This window comes from Bemisia tabaci, chromosome 7 (genome assembly GCF_918797505.1).
Source record: "Bemisia tabaci chromosome 7, PGI_BMITA_v3".
Classification (NCBI taxonomy): domain Eukaryota; kingdom Metazoa; phylum Arthropoda; class Insecta; order Hemiptera; family Aleyrodidae; genus Bemisia; species Bemisia tabaci.
The window spans coordinates 22980443-22996502 of NC_092799.1; the positions used below are offsets into that span (position 1 = coordinate 22980443).

The 16060-nt window shown below is 48.7% G+C and overlaps 1 protein-coding gene across 1 annotated transcript; it reads left to right on the forward strand.

The window, feature by feature from the left end:
- Window positions 1-6524: 6524 nt before the first annotated feature.
- On the forward strand, window positions 6525-11735 carry LOC140225065 (uncharacterized). The gene has a single exon (XM_072302555.1). The coding sequence runs from the start codon at window positions 6525-6527 to the stop codon at window positions 11733-11735; it is 5211 nt and encodes a 1736-aa protein (XP_072158656.1).
- Window positions 11736-16060: the final 4325 nt, after the last annotated feature.

A 16060-nucleotide genomic window follows, 5' to 3' on the forward strand; every position in this document is an offset into this window, starting at 1 on the left:
GCTCTTGAATGGACAGAGTTTCTGGTGGGGGACAGAAATAGATGTCGTCGCGGCGCGCGGCAATCAGGGGAATCAGGAATCCCATGCATAGATCGCGTCTTTCGCTATCGGCGCGATGCGATATCGACGCGGACGTCCAGCCACTGCACAGCACTGAATCGGTCAGACAGATGAGTGTAGTGGGCCAAATAATAACTTAACGAAATCAAAGCCACTGGTGTCAAATTGCCGTTAAAAAGACCGTCCCTGAAAATACCGCTTAGTATACTGTCAAGGAAAACCGCCGTATAAGCCTTCAGACGATGCCACATTTCCTTTAGAAAATCACAAATTTCTGGGAAATTTTGTCAATATTGCTCTTCTAATTTATTAGAAGATTTTCTTTGTAATTAGATTAAACGTGTCTGAAAATCTGAAGGAAAAATATTAATAACTTTGTCAAATCTCTCCCCCTCCCTAGGGTGTCCCTTACATGGGCGGAACGAGGAATTTTCTGTGGGAGGGGGCACAAGGGGATATAGAATTTGGGCTAAGGGGAACTGGGAGGCCTCCCCGGCAAATTTTTGAAAACTGGAACGTCTCGAGAAAATTTTAGAGCCATTATCAATGGCAAATTAAATGGAATTAAATATTACAGATGACAGAAATTTTGCTGACTTTTTTTAAACATATCATATCTTACTGTGGGTTTTAGTTCATTCAAAACATAACACTGTTAGGTTTTATTACATTCCCTATGCCCTTTACCTCAAGACTAATTAGTATCTTGGGCTCTTGATTTTTTTTTGGAAGGGGACGAGCAGAATTGTGTGGAGGGCCGTCCCGTCCTATTTCCACCCATTTCAGCCCCATTGTCCCTTATTTTTGAAATTTGAGAAAATTTCAGCTCCCCAGGTCTCAAAACGTGCTATGAGGTGTAAGAAATAAGGAACATTTTCTCTAAAAAATTAAATTTTTTTCCGATCTCTCAAGCGCCCTAAAGGGTGCCTTTGGTTCGTAATCGTAAAATTTAAAAAAAAAAAAAAAAAAAAAAAAAAAACAAAAAAAAAACCATGATCCCAACTCTTTAGTCCAAAAAGAGGACTGAAGACAAGAATGAGATCGAAACATGTGAGCTCCGGCTACACAGTGTCCTGAACTGTTGTAAGCAACTCTTCAACGATGGTTTTCGATATTTTCCCTCAAGAAGACTAATCCTTTCGTTTAAAAAGCGAAAACAAGAGGTGTAGACCCATGTGTCAAGTTGTCTGTAAAGAACAAGAGAGAAAGAAAGATGTAAGCTTCAGGAATAGCCGGCGAGATAGGGTCGACAATGCTAAAAGGAGCCGAACCCACAGACGCGCCCGGTAAGCAGATTTACCTTTCCCCTGAAAATGGTAGTTTACGGCCAAAGCCTCAGAGATCCGGTGAAATGACCAAAATTTTGGTCCAAAGAGTTAGGTTAAGTTAATTTCCAGCTGGGATGAATTATTCGCAACCTTATGTCGGCAGCAAGAGGCTCGAGTTCACTGCAGGGTCTAAGAGGCGCGTCGGAGGGTGGTTACCGCGCCTCAACTGGCCGTTCTTTCGGCCAAACTCAACTGGCCGACTTTCCGGCTACGGATACGACCAAACGAAAATTATTTTTCTTAAGTACCGCAATCTGGATGATGTCCGTAGTGAAACGACACTGATTTTGTCAAGATACCAATTTTGACACGTGCTCCCTTTAGGGCGCTTGAGAGGTCGGTAAAAAATTTTTTTTTGAAAAAACTTTCCTTATTTTATTAACTTTCCTCAAATTTCAAAAATAAGTGACACCCTACCTATCTCCCCTTTTTTTCTACGCCGACAAAGGAGAGACCCGGGAGGGAAGGACTGAAATGACGCCCGAAAGTAATGTCAAACTTGAAGAAGAAGTTGTGACTAGTCGGAGGACTGCAATCCCTGGACTGCCGCCCACTTAGGGACGAAATCATCCATAAAACCCGGACGCTGCCCCCATAAATTTCACTCTTGACTCTCAACAAATTCAATGTTTGGTAGTCTTACTCTGTTGCTCTGAAAATCAACGAGGGCTTTCGCCGGATACGGCCCTTTCGTAAATGAACTGAGGATCGTTCGCGCCCATTTTTACATAAAAAATCTCATTTCTTTTCTCTATTTTCTACGCCGACAAAGGTGAGACGTGAGAGAAAAGGACTAAAGTAATGTCCAACTTGAAGATGACCCATGATAAGTCGGAGTCGACTAGTCGAAGGACCACAATCCCTGGACTGCCGTCCACTCTAAGTAGATGGACCAGTCCTCGTAGATTCTCTGAGCAATGGAATCAGACTACAAAACCTTGAATTAGTAGAGAATCAAGAGGGAAATTCAGAGGGGCAGCGGCGGTTTTATAGATGATTTTCTCTAAAGTGGGCGGCAGTCCCAGGATTGTGGTCCTCCGACAGGTCACAACTTTTCAAGGGTCCTCGTCAAGTTGGACATTACTTGCAGGCATAAATTAAGTCGATTGCTACCGGGTCTCTCCTTTGTCAACATGGAAAATAAGGGGCCCGTGGCAAAGGACGACATTTTCAATGAAAGAATCGGCACGGACGTTCATCAGTTCATTTGCGAAAATGCCGTATCCTGTGGAATTCCTCGTCGATTCTCGAACTACGGAAGAAGACTACAACTCTTTGACCCTCAAAAGTGCAATTTAGAGGGACAGCGGGGGTTCTACGGATACTTTTGGCCCCAAAGTGAGCGGTCGTCATGTATTTCTGGTATTCTAATAACTAGTCGTGTTTCTTAAGGGACCCTCGTCAAGTATGGCAGATTTTCGGGCACCATTTAAGGTGAATTTCCTGATTCCCCCGCTCTGAAACGAAAAAAAAGGGGGACAGGGGGTTGAGAGTAATACAACCTCTCCATCAATTTACAGGCCGCTTCTGCGATTACATTTTCAAGAAGATGCACTCGGACTCGATGCTAATTCCGTAGCTCGGAGATCTTTCGGACTCTTCGCATTTTAATGAAATTTTTTATTGAATTAGACCCCTCCCCCTCCCCGGTGGGGACCGTGGTGGCTCCCACACGTGGGGGCAAATGAAGATTCAAGTGTCACATGTGGAGTTTCTAAGGAGTTTCTAAAAAGAAAAACGGTCTATCCATGAGCCGTCGAACCTACTCTAAGGCCCTCGTCTCACGATGAAATAAACTCATCAAATGTATAAAGAAAAAAAAGGAGGTGTTTGCATTTCGGGCATCTTGGAATTTTTTGATGATTTGATGACGTAGGTCGGTACAGCGAAGTTTAGCGTGAAGGGGACGTCGCTGTACCGACCTACGTCATCAAATCATCAAAAAATTCCAAGATGCCCGAAATGCAAACACCTCCTTTTTTTTCTCCATGCATCAAATGCAAGATGGCGGGTTCATCAACATTGACGGCCCGCTAACTTTTGATAGCAGACTTGCGCAAAAACCAGTCGCCATCTTGCATTTGATGACTTTTTAATGAGTTCATTGGATCGTCGGACAAGGGCTTATGAAATAAAGGTGCAGATCCCCCAGATAAACTTTGGGCGCAGGGGGATCGGATTGACTCGCAGTTTCCGCCGATTTTTTTTTTTGGCCCTTGTCATTTTAAATTCTCAAGGCGAAAACTGAAAACTGGAAAGTACCTCACAAAGTTTTTCTCTTGATATGAAGAAGAACGCCGAAAATTTAATATTCCTATTCCAATTTTACCTTTTACCCCTCGAAAATAAAAGCGGCAAATCTGTAATGGCAATGCAGACTAAAACAAAATAAAAATAATAAATTTAAAATAAAACCCAGAAAATAAAAAAAAAAAAACCTGAGTATGCCAATTTAATGACTTGTGTTAGATATTTTCGATTGTATTCGATGGTTACTTTGTAAAAAAGATCATGGCCGCAATTTCGAACGTTTAAGGTTTAGTGGTCTTTTAAAATTTTGAACATTTGAAAAGAGCGGCAAATTCAGACAGCCTAATCAGCTTCTGATCAAATAAAATCAGTTCATTGAAATACGTTGGCGCTTAAGATTTCTTGCGCGCCCCTCCCCCTCTCTACGATCAGTCTCTATCAGTGGCGTGGCGTGAATGATCGACTATCGGCATCTCTCCATTTGAAGCTATGGTAAAGAATCGATTATTAAGGTGTTCGTTGCGAACACCCTGTCTATCGATCCTTTTCCATTGGTTTGAATGGCAGATCAATCGATACATCGCAAAGCACGCCACGCCACGCCACTGGTCTCTATCTTTTCTCAGCGACACTCGCCGAAACAGAATCATCCTCAACTCTCAAACGCGATTTTGGATCGAGCAGCCGATTTATGCGATAAAATTTACGGTCATAGTTTCCGGGTATCTCTCGGTTTAATCAACAACGCAGGAGCACGCCCAACGCGTGCGGAGGAGATGTAGAATGCGTGAGGAAACGCATTTATCTATTCAAGAACTGGAGTGCAACTATTTCCCCGGTGCCGCCGTTGATAAGTGTGTACCGCGGGTTGCGGCAAACCATTCTAGGTAGAACGTCTTAGCTATGTATGGCGGGTTGCGGGAAACCATTCGACGCAGGAACTTCGATCCCGCTTGAACGTAGAGAGTTGCAGTTTAGACTAAAAATAACGGACTCACATTTTCTATTAATAAATGAAAACTCGTCCTTTGAACTACGGCCACATGCATCTTTTCCTACTGATGACAGGTGGTCAATGTCGGTACGCGAAGAGATTTTATACAGAGGGGTTATTCAACTATCTTCCTTATTTTACGAAACATTATCGAGCTGCTCTCTCTTTCACCGTCATTAGGCGAAGATTAGCGTCAAACGCGAGAGTAACTTACAAGCAGGGAGGAAACTTACACAGGGTCGCTGAATGTGGAATTTTTCGGTGTATATTTATACCCAAAGGTGGACATCGTCCGTCCCTCGCACTTCTGAAACACCCTGTAAACGAGTCAGTCGCATTCTGAGCTATTTGTCTCCTTTCTTCAGCGCAATGCCAGCTTTCATCAAAACAGATTCAACGTTGATAAAGTCAAGATCCGGATAATTTGCTGCATTAGGCGAGTTTTATTCATCGGCTTTGAGCTCTTTGGGGACGCATAATCCTCCCCTTACGCCGCGGAGATGAAAGCACTTGACTCTCAATAGAATTTTTCTGACGGCCTCCCACTGCATATTTTTATCGCGTATAAACACAGAGTAAAAGTAGATCCCCGTTTGAGAACCTTATTGAAAGTTCCCCGAGGGAAGGGACCGAGAAAATTCCAGCATGTTGCATGTTTAATATCTTGATGTGGGAGTCCCTAAATTTGACGCACGAACATACTGCAGTACTAAGGATGAGTGCCGTATGATCATCTAAATGTTGGTAAATGCCCCCTAAATTCGTTAACCGGACGAAGGAATGTAACTGCATTCCAAGGTTGCAACAATTTAATTTTACAAAAATATACCTGTGCAGTTTTCGTTGAAATTTTTTCTAATTTTACGAGATCAGAAGAAATATCAGTGTAATTTTCAACTAGAAATTCCCAAGATTCTTCTGGTCGAAAATAAATTTGCGCGAGGAAATTTGGCAACGTTGAACAGTAGTTACCTTCTTTTGCGAGGGAAACGATCGAACAAATACACCAAGAAATATGTTCCCACCGACGCGCAGCTTGGCAGCGTGCGGCTGGGTGTCGTGGTCCTATCGCTCTTTGACCGGCCAGCCTCGCCGCGGATCTGACCCGTCCCCGCCGCCCCGCTCCTCGGCTGCGCGCGGGTCTCCTGATTACGCGCTGTTTACCACGCGTAATCGGTCACCTACAGTGTTTTCATCTACTTTCCTGTGATCATTCCAGCTGCATCCTCCGTGGGAGTCACTCATAGGTTAGTACTGACATCACTTTCTCCTCTTCTTATTGGCTTTCGGTGACGTCTTCTTCCCATTCTCGGGTATATAAAGCCAGCCTGTCTTGGGGTCAGCATCTCATTTGCTCACCGGCTTTACTACTGTTCACTTCTCCGAACTTTGGTAAGTCTTCAATGTGATCGCTCGGGTTGCTTTGCCTGAGCTAGTTACCTAGAGAGTTTTCTCTCCAGGATTTTCCTCTGCACCTAGAGAGTTCCTCTCCAGGATTGTCCTCTGCACCTAGAGAGTTCCTCTCCAGGATTGTCCCCTTTCACCTCGAGAGTTCCTCTCCAGGATTATCCTCTTTCACCTCGAGAGTTCCTCTCCAGGACTACTTTCTTTTATCCCCAGAGAGCCTCTCTCCGGGATCTTGATTCCCTTTGTTGCATGCGCTCAGGTCGTTTCGCCAGAGCAAGCCCAGAGAGCGATCTCTCCGGGGTTTCTTACCGCCTTCGGGCGCAAGCCATCTAGCGCATGCGCCACGAGACGTGTATTTTTGTGCCTACACACTTCATTTATGGTCCCTCGCGGTTGCCGGATCTCAAGAAAAATACGAGTTAAATTTTGAAACTTTCATATTTCTGTTTTTCTGAGAGACGATAGACACCGGTCCTTTGGTAAACATGTCTGAAGACCAAGTTGTCACTCCTGACCCCACGGTCTCTCTGAAAGCCAAGAGATCCCTGATCATTGATCGAGCACGTAGCATTCGCAATGGTTTTAGATCATCCTTGTCAGCTGAAAATGCCGAATCACAGAGGTTAAAGTTCAATAAGCTCACAAAATTGCAGGATACATTCGAAGAGCTGCAAGACCACGCTATTGAGATGAATGTCAATTTATCAGAAGAGAGACAAATTGAGGTAGCAGAGTGTCAAGCTGAATTTGATCGCTTAGTTGACGAAGCCCAAATGTTGTTTTTAGCTGCCACTAGAAACAATGAAACTAGTGTGCTGAACAACTCCTCCGGGTTAGGATCGTCCCCCTTTCGCTTACCTAAGCTTCAGCTCGTTAAGTTCGATGGCTCTCTTGGCAATTGGAGGACGTGGTACAACCTGTTTAAAGTTTCGGTCCACTCTAATCCTGCACTCACAGCTGTGGAAAAATTCCAATATCTAATCGGTAGCTTGAAGGACGAAGCCCTTGCTCTCATTACTGGGTTAGATATCACAGAAGGGAATTACACCGTAGCTTGGCAACTACTCTGCCAGAGGTTCCATTCAGAGAGACGCCATATCTTCTTTCATTATAATGGCTTCTTGGACCTTCCTGAGCTGAAACAGCTCGACCAGATTTCCTCTTTCATCACGAAAATTAGGGAACATTCGCAGGCCTTAAGCGCACTAGGTCATCCTCCTGAACACTACGACGGGCTGCTCACTGCTCTCGTAGTACGCCGGTTTTCGCCCCGTTTCAGGCAAAGGCTTGAGGATTATCGTGGCGCTGAAACTAATTTTCCCAAGATGAAGGAAATTCTTGCTTTCTTGGAGAAGGAGTGCAGAAGCGCTGAAGACTGTCCAACGGCCAAAAAAGATCAAAAATCGTTGATCACCTGTCCGGAGACAACCCCTTCTAGCACCTCTTCGAAAAATCCTAAGGGTAAAAAACAAGTCGCCTCAAAATCTGAGTCAAAGGGCACGACTGGGTCACTCCAATGTCCTTGCTGCCACAAAAGCCATAGGTTAGGCTCTTGCAATGTTTTTCGCAATCAATCTTTAGAAGAAAAACGTCGCACGGTCAGCAAAGGGTCCAGATGCTATGGGTGCCTGGGTCCTCATCAGATCGCTGACTGCTCCTCTACGGGCTCTTGTAGCCGATGCGGCAGCCGAAAACACAACTCGTTGCTGCACCCAGAGGAAGCGAACCCTTCAGGTCACGCCAGTGCTGACAATGTCAAAAGCATGACCGCCACCCCTCCTAAACCTACCCCCGCGCTAATTGGCACTATGAGCTCCACTGTCCTACTAGCGACAGTACAGCTTCGCATCAAGGCCGGAAGGTCCTCTCAAGTCGTCAGGGGGATCTTAGACAGCGCTTCTATGGGCACTCTCATCACCAAAGAGTGCGCTTCCAAATTGGGTCTCAGACTCGTCCCTACTTCCAATGTAAGTGGAGTCTCGGGCTCTGTTGTTCAGTCGCATGGCCAAGCTCACGTTACTCTCTCCTCGATTAACCATAAGACTTTTGCTAAGGATCACCCAGTAACTGTGGTTGACTCCATAACGGCCCCAACTCCCTCGGTCGCCATTTCAAGTCAAATCAGGCAGAAAATTCTGGGGTGGAATCTCGCTGATCCCACTTTCGACGTTTGCTCTCCAATTGATATACTCATTGGGGTAGACCTCTTTGCCCGATTGATAGTAGGTCCTCCGATCACTTTAGGTCCGGACTTACCTACAGCCTTTCAAACCCTCCTGGGCTGCGTGCTAATGGGCTCAGCGCCCTCGCAGGAACCACCTATTACTTCGATGTTGGCATGTCTGCATGTTTCTCCCTTTGAGTCTGCCCCCTCTTCTGATCAGTTCTTTGACTTCCAGCGATTTTACGAGCTTGAGGACATTAAGCCCTCCAAATCCATTCAGGCTCCCGATGACCCTGCGGAAATCCACTATCGTGCGACCACAAAGAGGCTAGACTCTGGTCGTTATCAGGTGTCCCTGCCCTTCAAGGCACCTCCTGAAACCCTCGGCGACTCCCGCACTCAAGCCGAACGACGCTTCTACGCGCTTGAGAGGCGATTTCGCACCCAACCTGAGTTCAAGAAGCGCTATGTTGACTACATGAATGGCTACTTGGACTCAGGATTTATGGCCCCAGCCCCTAAGGAAGCCACTCACGGTCCGCACTATTTTTTACCTCATCACGGGGTTATAAAGGAAACGTCCAACAACCACAAGCTTCGTGTGGTCATGGATGCCAGTGCCAAAACGACAAGTGGCAAGTCCCTGAACGACATTTTGCATAATGGTCCCTCTTTGATCAGTCACATTAGAGACCTGTTGCTCAAATTTCGTCGCCACAAAATAGTGTTCTCCTGCGACATCAAACAGATGTATCTGCAAATTAGTATGGATCCTACCCACCGGCGCTACCACCTCGTACTTTGGAGGCCGGATGAGAACTCTCCGCTCCGAATTTACCAGATGACTACTGTCACCTTCGGAGTGGGTCCCTCGTCCTTTCTGGCCATTCGGACTCTAATACAACTTGCCCTTGATCATCGCGTCGAATTTCCGCTTGCGGCTAACATCATTCTCGAAGAGTCATACGCAGACGATCTTGCCTCCGGCGATCGAGATATCCCCAGGGCCTTAACCAAGCGCCAACAGCTCATTGAGCTCTTGAAAAAGGGGAACTTCCCCTTGGCAAAATGGTTCAGCAACGACCCAGCCCTGCTTGAAGGCATCCCCCCAGAGCAGTTGGAAACTCCTGTAAGTCTAAGCGATTTTTTAGAATACGCTTTTTCGATCTTAGGGTTACAATGGCTTCCTAAAGAGGATGTGTTCACCTTCAAAGTGCAGAATATAGTACGACCCTGCACCAAGCGTGGAGTCTCTTCTATAATCGCCTCATTATTTGACCCTTGTGGATGGGTAGGCCCCACTGTCTTTTGGGCAAAGGTTTTCCTCCAACAGCTATGGCTGCTCAAATTAGACTGGGACACGCCATTGCCCGAGCCTCATCAGAAAAAATGGGCTCACTTTCTGGAAACCTTACCTGCCTTACAGTCCATCCGACTGCCACGCGTAATGACCGACCCTGATGAACCCATCCAGCTCCACGGCTTCGCAGATGCCTCAGAGCTAGGATACGGTACGGTAGTCTATATGCGCTCTGATAAACCTCCTCACACCACACACCTTCTGATGGCTAAGTCCCGTCTGGCTCCTCTTAAAAAGATAAGCATACCTCGCCTGGAACTTTGTGGCAACGCCCTGATGGCCATCCTGCTGAACCATTTGATGTCTCAGCTCAGCCCTCATTACCAAATTAGCAGCCTGCATGCCTGGACTGACTCCACAACGGCGCTAACTTGGATACAAACCCCTTCGTACAGATTAAAGACCTTTGTCGCCAACAGAGTGGCCTTCATTCAAGAATCTGTACCCAACGCCAATTGGCATCACGTCGAATCCAAAGACAATCCCGCCGACTGTCTAAGTCGCGGAATTTACGCTCACCAGCTCATATCTCATGACCTCTGGTTTAAGGGCCCAAATTGGTTGTCCGACGATCCGGAGCGCTGGCGATGCCTACCTCTACCCCCCGCCACCGCCGATATTCCTGAATCACGGTCTCCGGCGATCTGTCTACTCTCCCGTCACCCTCCACCACAGTTCACGATTTTTGAACGAATAAGTGACTGGAACCGCTTAACCAACGCATTAGCTTATGTTCATCGCTTCATAGCTAATTGCCGCAAACCAAAGACAGATCGGCACACTGGACCGCTCACTCCCGAAGAGAGAGAAATCGCGGAATACCTTATAATTAAGAAAATCCAAGCCGATGCATTCTCTAAAGAAATCCTGCAGATTTCACAAGGACATGAGGCCCCCCCGAACCTTGGTCACCTTAGTCCCTTTTTGGATGCTCGAGGGCTTCTTCGGGTAGGAGGTCGTCTGGACAACTCCCAGCTCGACACCGGTAAAAAACACCCCATGGTTCTGCCTAAAAACCATAGCCTCGTATCAACATTGATCCGGAGTAGCCACTTGAGGAATCTTCATGCCGGTCCTCAGCTCCTCCAGAACCTGCTAGCGCAACGGTTTTGGATCATGCAAGGGAGAGTAGCCATCCGCTCCGTAATCAGGAGATGCGTACCATGCTTTCGCTGTCGCCCTCGCAACAATGAACCAAAGATGGCCTCACTTCCCGAACCTCGTGTAAAACCTTCTAGGCCCTTTTTACACACAGGTTGCGACTTTGCCGGCCCCTTCTATGTCCGTGCAAGTCTGCTTAGGAATGCGAAAACCCTTAAGGCCTATCTTTGCGTCTTTATATGCATGGCCACCAAGGCCGTTCATCTTGAGGTAACCGAGGATCTATCAGCAGATACCTTCTGCGCTGCTCTGTCTCGATTTGCCTCGAGGCGAGGAATTCCCTCAGACTTCTATTCTGATTGCGGTGGTGCCTTTCGCAAAGCTAACACTGACCTGCGCCAAGCTGTCCGCTCCCTAAACGAAGCTTTGCAAACTCAGCCTCAGCCCACTGGTCTGGGCGAGGTAGAAGGCATGCGGTTTCACTTCAACCCCGCACATGCGCCTCACATGGGAGGCCTCTGGGAAGCTGCGGTCAAGGCTGCAAAGCACCACCTTGTGCGAGTCATGCAAGGCAAAAGCCTGACTGTAGAGGAATTTCGGACCTTAGTCACCAAAGTTGAGGCAATGCTCAACTCGCGACCCCTCACTCCGATCTCTTCCGATCCTTCAGAGATCCTTCCCCTGACCCCAGGTCATTTTTTAATAGGTGACTCCCTACGGGCTGTCCCTGAGATTCAGCATGAAGGTCCCCGCACTCCGCTCAAGCGATGGCACAGGGTCCAAGCAATGTCCCAAGACATTTGGCGCAGATGGCACACCGAATATCTGCACACCCTCAGCCCTCGAAAGAAGTGGACCAAGGGCACTCCTCCTTTGAAGGTCAATGACCTTGTGATCATCGACGATCCCAATTACCATTCTCTTTGTTGGCACCTTGGCAGGATAACAAAGCTGCATCCAGGAAAGGACGGTCACGTACGTGCCGCAACGGTGCGCACCAAAACGGCCGAACTTCGTCGACCAGCCGTCAAACTTTTCCCCCTTCCTATTGAGGACACGGAGGAAGAATAGTTATTTCTTTCTCATCTCAAAGCACGAAAGCATGCATCAAACACACCCCTTGACTTTTATTTTATGCTTAAATAATTCTTTGCTTTTGCCTTTTATTTTTGCTAAAAATAACTCTGCTTTCGGCTTTACGCTTCCGCCTTTACAACTTTCCATTTCTCGCTTTCAGTTGTTCCTTGCCTTTCGTTTCGAGATGGACCATCCAATAGAGCTAAGTTCCGATAGCGACTCAGGCATAGAGCTTCATCCTTCGCCAGTCGCCCGAAGGTTGCGGGTCTTCCGTCGTCAAGCCTCGCCGTCAAGCCGGCCAGTTCCTGGGCCTGTTCCACAGCACCCCCCCTCCCGGATTCCTCGGCCGGCCAACTCTTTGCTCGGCCCAAATCGTGGACGTCCGATCCAGCTCCTGCGACGTCCAGCTCCTGCACCCCTTCCACGAAGACTCCCTGCACCTGCTGCAGCCAGTGCGTCGTCGTCTCGCCGGCCCTGCAACCGCCCTCCTACTCCTGCCGCAGCAGCCGGGCGCCCTCAGCCCAGGTTAACGCCTGCGGCTCGTCGCCAGCTTCTAGAGGCCAACCAGGCCCAAACGGCCTCTCGTCATGCGGTGGTCCCCGCTGCCATCAGAGTCCCTACGCGTCCGCGCCTCATCACGAGCCGCAGGGAGCCCACGCCTCCTCCTCCACCATCTCAGGCCTCTCAAAGCTGGTTCGTCTCCCTCTCCGAGGAGGAAAGGCTCCTGAGCCCCTCGCCTTCTGAGGCATCCACAATCGAGGCACGACCCTCTCGAGACGCATCAACGCAAACGTCTCCGCCTCGGTCGTCCCATGCTTCGACCCAAACTTCTTCTCGCCAATCTGCCTCAATTGGCATCCAGGCGGAAATCATAGTTCCCGCCCCCCCGACTCCGGCACCTCCACCTCTCGCCGTTCCTCAGCCGTGGCCCTCTGCTTCTAACTGGATGCAAAGAAACCTGGCACACCAAGTTCAGCGTTCTCAGCGACGTGCGCAGCAACATCGTGAAGCAACTCAGCGCCGCCTTCAGTTCTTCCGAAGATCGCCACCGCCACTGCCGAGACGCCGCCCTCATCATCGAGCTCCTGGGGCTTAGACCCTTCTTTGCTTCTTCAGTCTTTTGTAATTTTGCAGTTTTTTGTATTTTTGTAAATCGCTAGCTTGTTAATACATTTTTTTGTAGTGTAATTTTGCATTTTTTACACAATAACAGGCCTCGCTTTCCTAATTTCTGCCTTTTGCTTTCTTTCTTGCCCCTTCATCGTCTGTTGAGTCTCTGTGAGACCTCAAGGCGGGCAGAGTATGTTCCCACCGACGCGCAGCTTGGCAGCGTGCGGCTGGGTGTCGTGGTCCTATCGCTCTTTGACCGGCCAGCCTCGCCGCGGATCTGACCCGTCCCCGCCGCCCCGCTCCTCGGCTGCGCGCGGGTCTCCTGATTACGCGCTGTTTACCACGCGTAATCGGTCACCTACAGTGTTTTCATCTACTTTCCTGTGATCATTCCAGCTGCATCCTCCGTGGGAGTCACTCATAGGTTAGTACTGACATCACTTTCTCCTCTTCTTATTGGCTTTCGGTGACGTCTTCTTCCCATTCTCGGGTATATAAAGCCAGCCTGTCTTGGGGTCAGCATCTCATTTGCTCACCGGCTTTACTACTGTTCACTTCTCCGAACTTTGGTAAGTCTTCAATGTGATCGCTCGGGTTGCTTTGCCTGAGCTAGTTACCTAGAGAGTTTTCTCTCCAGGATTTTCCTCTGCACCTAGAGAGTTCCTCTCCAGGATTGTCCTCTGCACCTAGAGAGTTCCTCTCCAGGATTGTCCCCTTTCACCTCGAGAGTTCCTCTCCAGGATTATCCTCTTTCACCTCGAGAGTTCCTCTCCAGGACTACTTTCTTTTATCCCCAGAGAGCCTCTCTCCGGGATCTTGATTCCCTTTGTTGCATGCGCTCAGGTCGTTTCGCCAGAGCAAGCCCAGAGAGCGATCTCTCCGGGGTTTCTTACCGCCTTCGGGCGCAAGCCATCTAGCGCATGCGCCACGAGACGTGTATTTTTGTGCCTACACACTTCATTCTTTGTTCTATGGGGATCATAAATCTCAAAAAGCCTAGAGATCATAAAAGTAGAAAAATATTATATTAGCCAAACTAATTTTATTATTTATCCTAGTAAACAAAAATTCATTTTTATTATAATAAAAAAAAAAAAAAAAAAAAAAAGAAAGGGGAGAATTCAATACGCAAATGAAGTGTGTAGGCACAAAAATACACGTCTCGTGGCGCATGCGCTAGATGGCTTGCGCCCGAAGGCGGTAAGAAACCCCGGAGAGATCGCTCTCTGGGCTTGCTCTGGCGAAACGACCTGAGCGCATGCAACAAAGGGAATCAAGATCCCGGAGAGAGGCTCTCTGGGGATAAAAGAAAGTAGTCCTGGAGAGGAACTCTCGAGGTGAAAGAGGATAATCCTGGAGAGGAACTCTCGAGGTGAAAGGGGACAATCCTGGAGAGGAACTCTCTAGGTGCAGAGGACAATCCTGGAGAGGAACTCTCTAGGTGCAGAGGAAAATCCTGGAGAGAAAACTCTCTAGGTAACTAGCTCAGGCAAAGCAACCCGAGCGATCACATTGAAGACTTACCAAAGTTCGGAGAAGTGAACAGTAGTAAAGCCGGTGAGCAAATGAGATGCTGACCCCAAGACAGGCTGGCTTTATATACCCGAGAATGGGAAGAAGACGTCACCGAAAGCCAATAAGAAGAGGAGAAAGTGATGTCAGTACTAACCTATGAGTGACTCCCACGGAGGATGCAGCTGGAATGATCACAGGAAAGTAGATGAAAACACTGTAGGTGACCGATTACGCGTGGTAAACAGCGCGTAATCAGGAGACCCGCGCGCAGCCGAGGAGCGGGGCGGCGGGGACGGGTCAGATCCGCGGCGAGGCTGGCCGGTCAAAGAGCGATAGGACCACGACACCCAGCCGCACGCTGCCAAGCTGCGCGTCGGTGGGAACATACTCTGCCCGCCTTGAGGTCTCACAGAGACTCAACAGACGATGAAGGGGCAAGAAAGAAAGCAAAAGGCAGAAATTAGGAAAGCGAGGCCTGTTATTGTGTAAAAAATGCAAAATTACACTACAAAAAAATGTATTAACAAGCTAGCGATTTACAAAAATACAAAAAACTGCAAAATTACAAAAGACTGAAGAAGCAAAGAAGGGTCTAAGCCCCAGGAGCTCGATGATGAGGGCGGCGTCTCGGCAGTGGCGGTGGCGATCTTCGGAAGAACTGAAGGCGGCGCTGAGTTGCTTCACGATGTTGCTGCGCACGTCGCTGAGAACGCTGAACTTGGTGTGCCAGGTTTCTTTGCATCCAGTTAGAAGCAGAGGGCCACGGCTGAGGAACGGCGAGAGGTGGAGGTGCCGGAGTCGGGGGGGCGGGAACTATGATTTCCGCCTGGATGCCAATTGAGGCAGATTGGCGAGAAGAAGTTTGGGTCGAAGCATGGGACGACCGAGGCGGAGACGTTTGCGTTGATGCGTCTCGAGAGGGTCGTGCCTCGATTGTGGATGCCTCAGAAGGCGAGGGGCTCAGGAGCCTTTCCTCCTCGGAGAGGGAGACGAACCAGCTTTGAGAGGCCTGAGATGGTGGAGGAGGAGGCGTGGGCTCCCTGCGGCTCGTGATGAGGCGCGGACGCGTAGGGACTCTGATGGCAGCGGGGACCACCGCATGACGAGAGGCCGTTTGGGCCTGGTTGGCCTCTAGAAGCTGGCGACGAGCCGCAGGCGTTAACCTGGGCTGAGGGCGCCCGGCTGCTGCGGCAGGAGTAGGAGGGCGGTTGCAGGGCCGGCGAGACGACGACGCACTGGCTGCAGCAGGTGCAGGGAGTCTTCGTGGAAGGGGTGCAGGAGCTGGACGTCGCAGGAGCTGGATCGGACGTCCACGATTTGGGCCGAGCAAAGAGTTGGCCGGCCGAGGAATCCGGGAGGGGGGGTGCTGTGGAACAGGCCCAGGAACTGGCCGGCTTGACGGCGAGGCTTGACGACGGAAGACCCGCAACCTTCGGGCGACTGGCGAAGGATGAAGCTCTATGCCTGAGTCGCTATCGGAACTTAGCTCTATTGGATGGTCCATCTCGAAACGAAAGGCAAGGAACAACTGAAAGCGAGAAATGGAAAGTTGTAAAGGCGGAAGCGTAAAGCCGAAAGCAGAGTTATTTTTAGCAAAAATAAAAGGCAAAAGCAAAGAATTATTTAAGCATAAAATAAAAGTCAAGGGGTGTGTTTGATGCATGCTTTCGTGCTTTGAGATGAGAAAGAAATAA

Bases quoted from the DNA above. Each gene is read 5' to 3' on its own strand.
- LOC140225065 (XM_072302555.1), top strand. From the start codon at position 6,525: ATGTCTGAAGACCAAGTTGTCACTCCTGACCCCACGGTCTCTCTGAAA.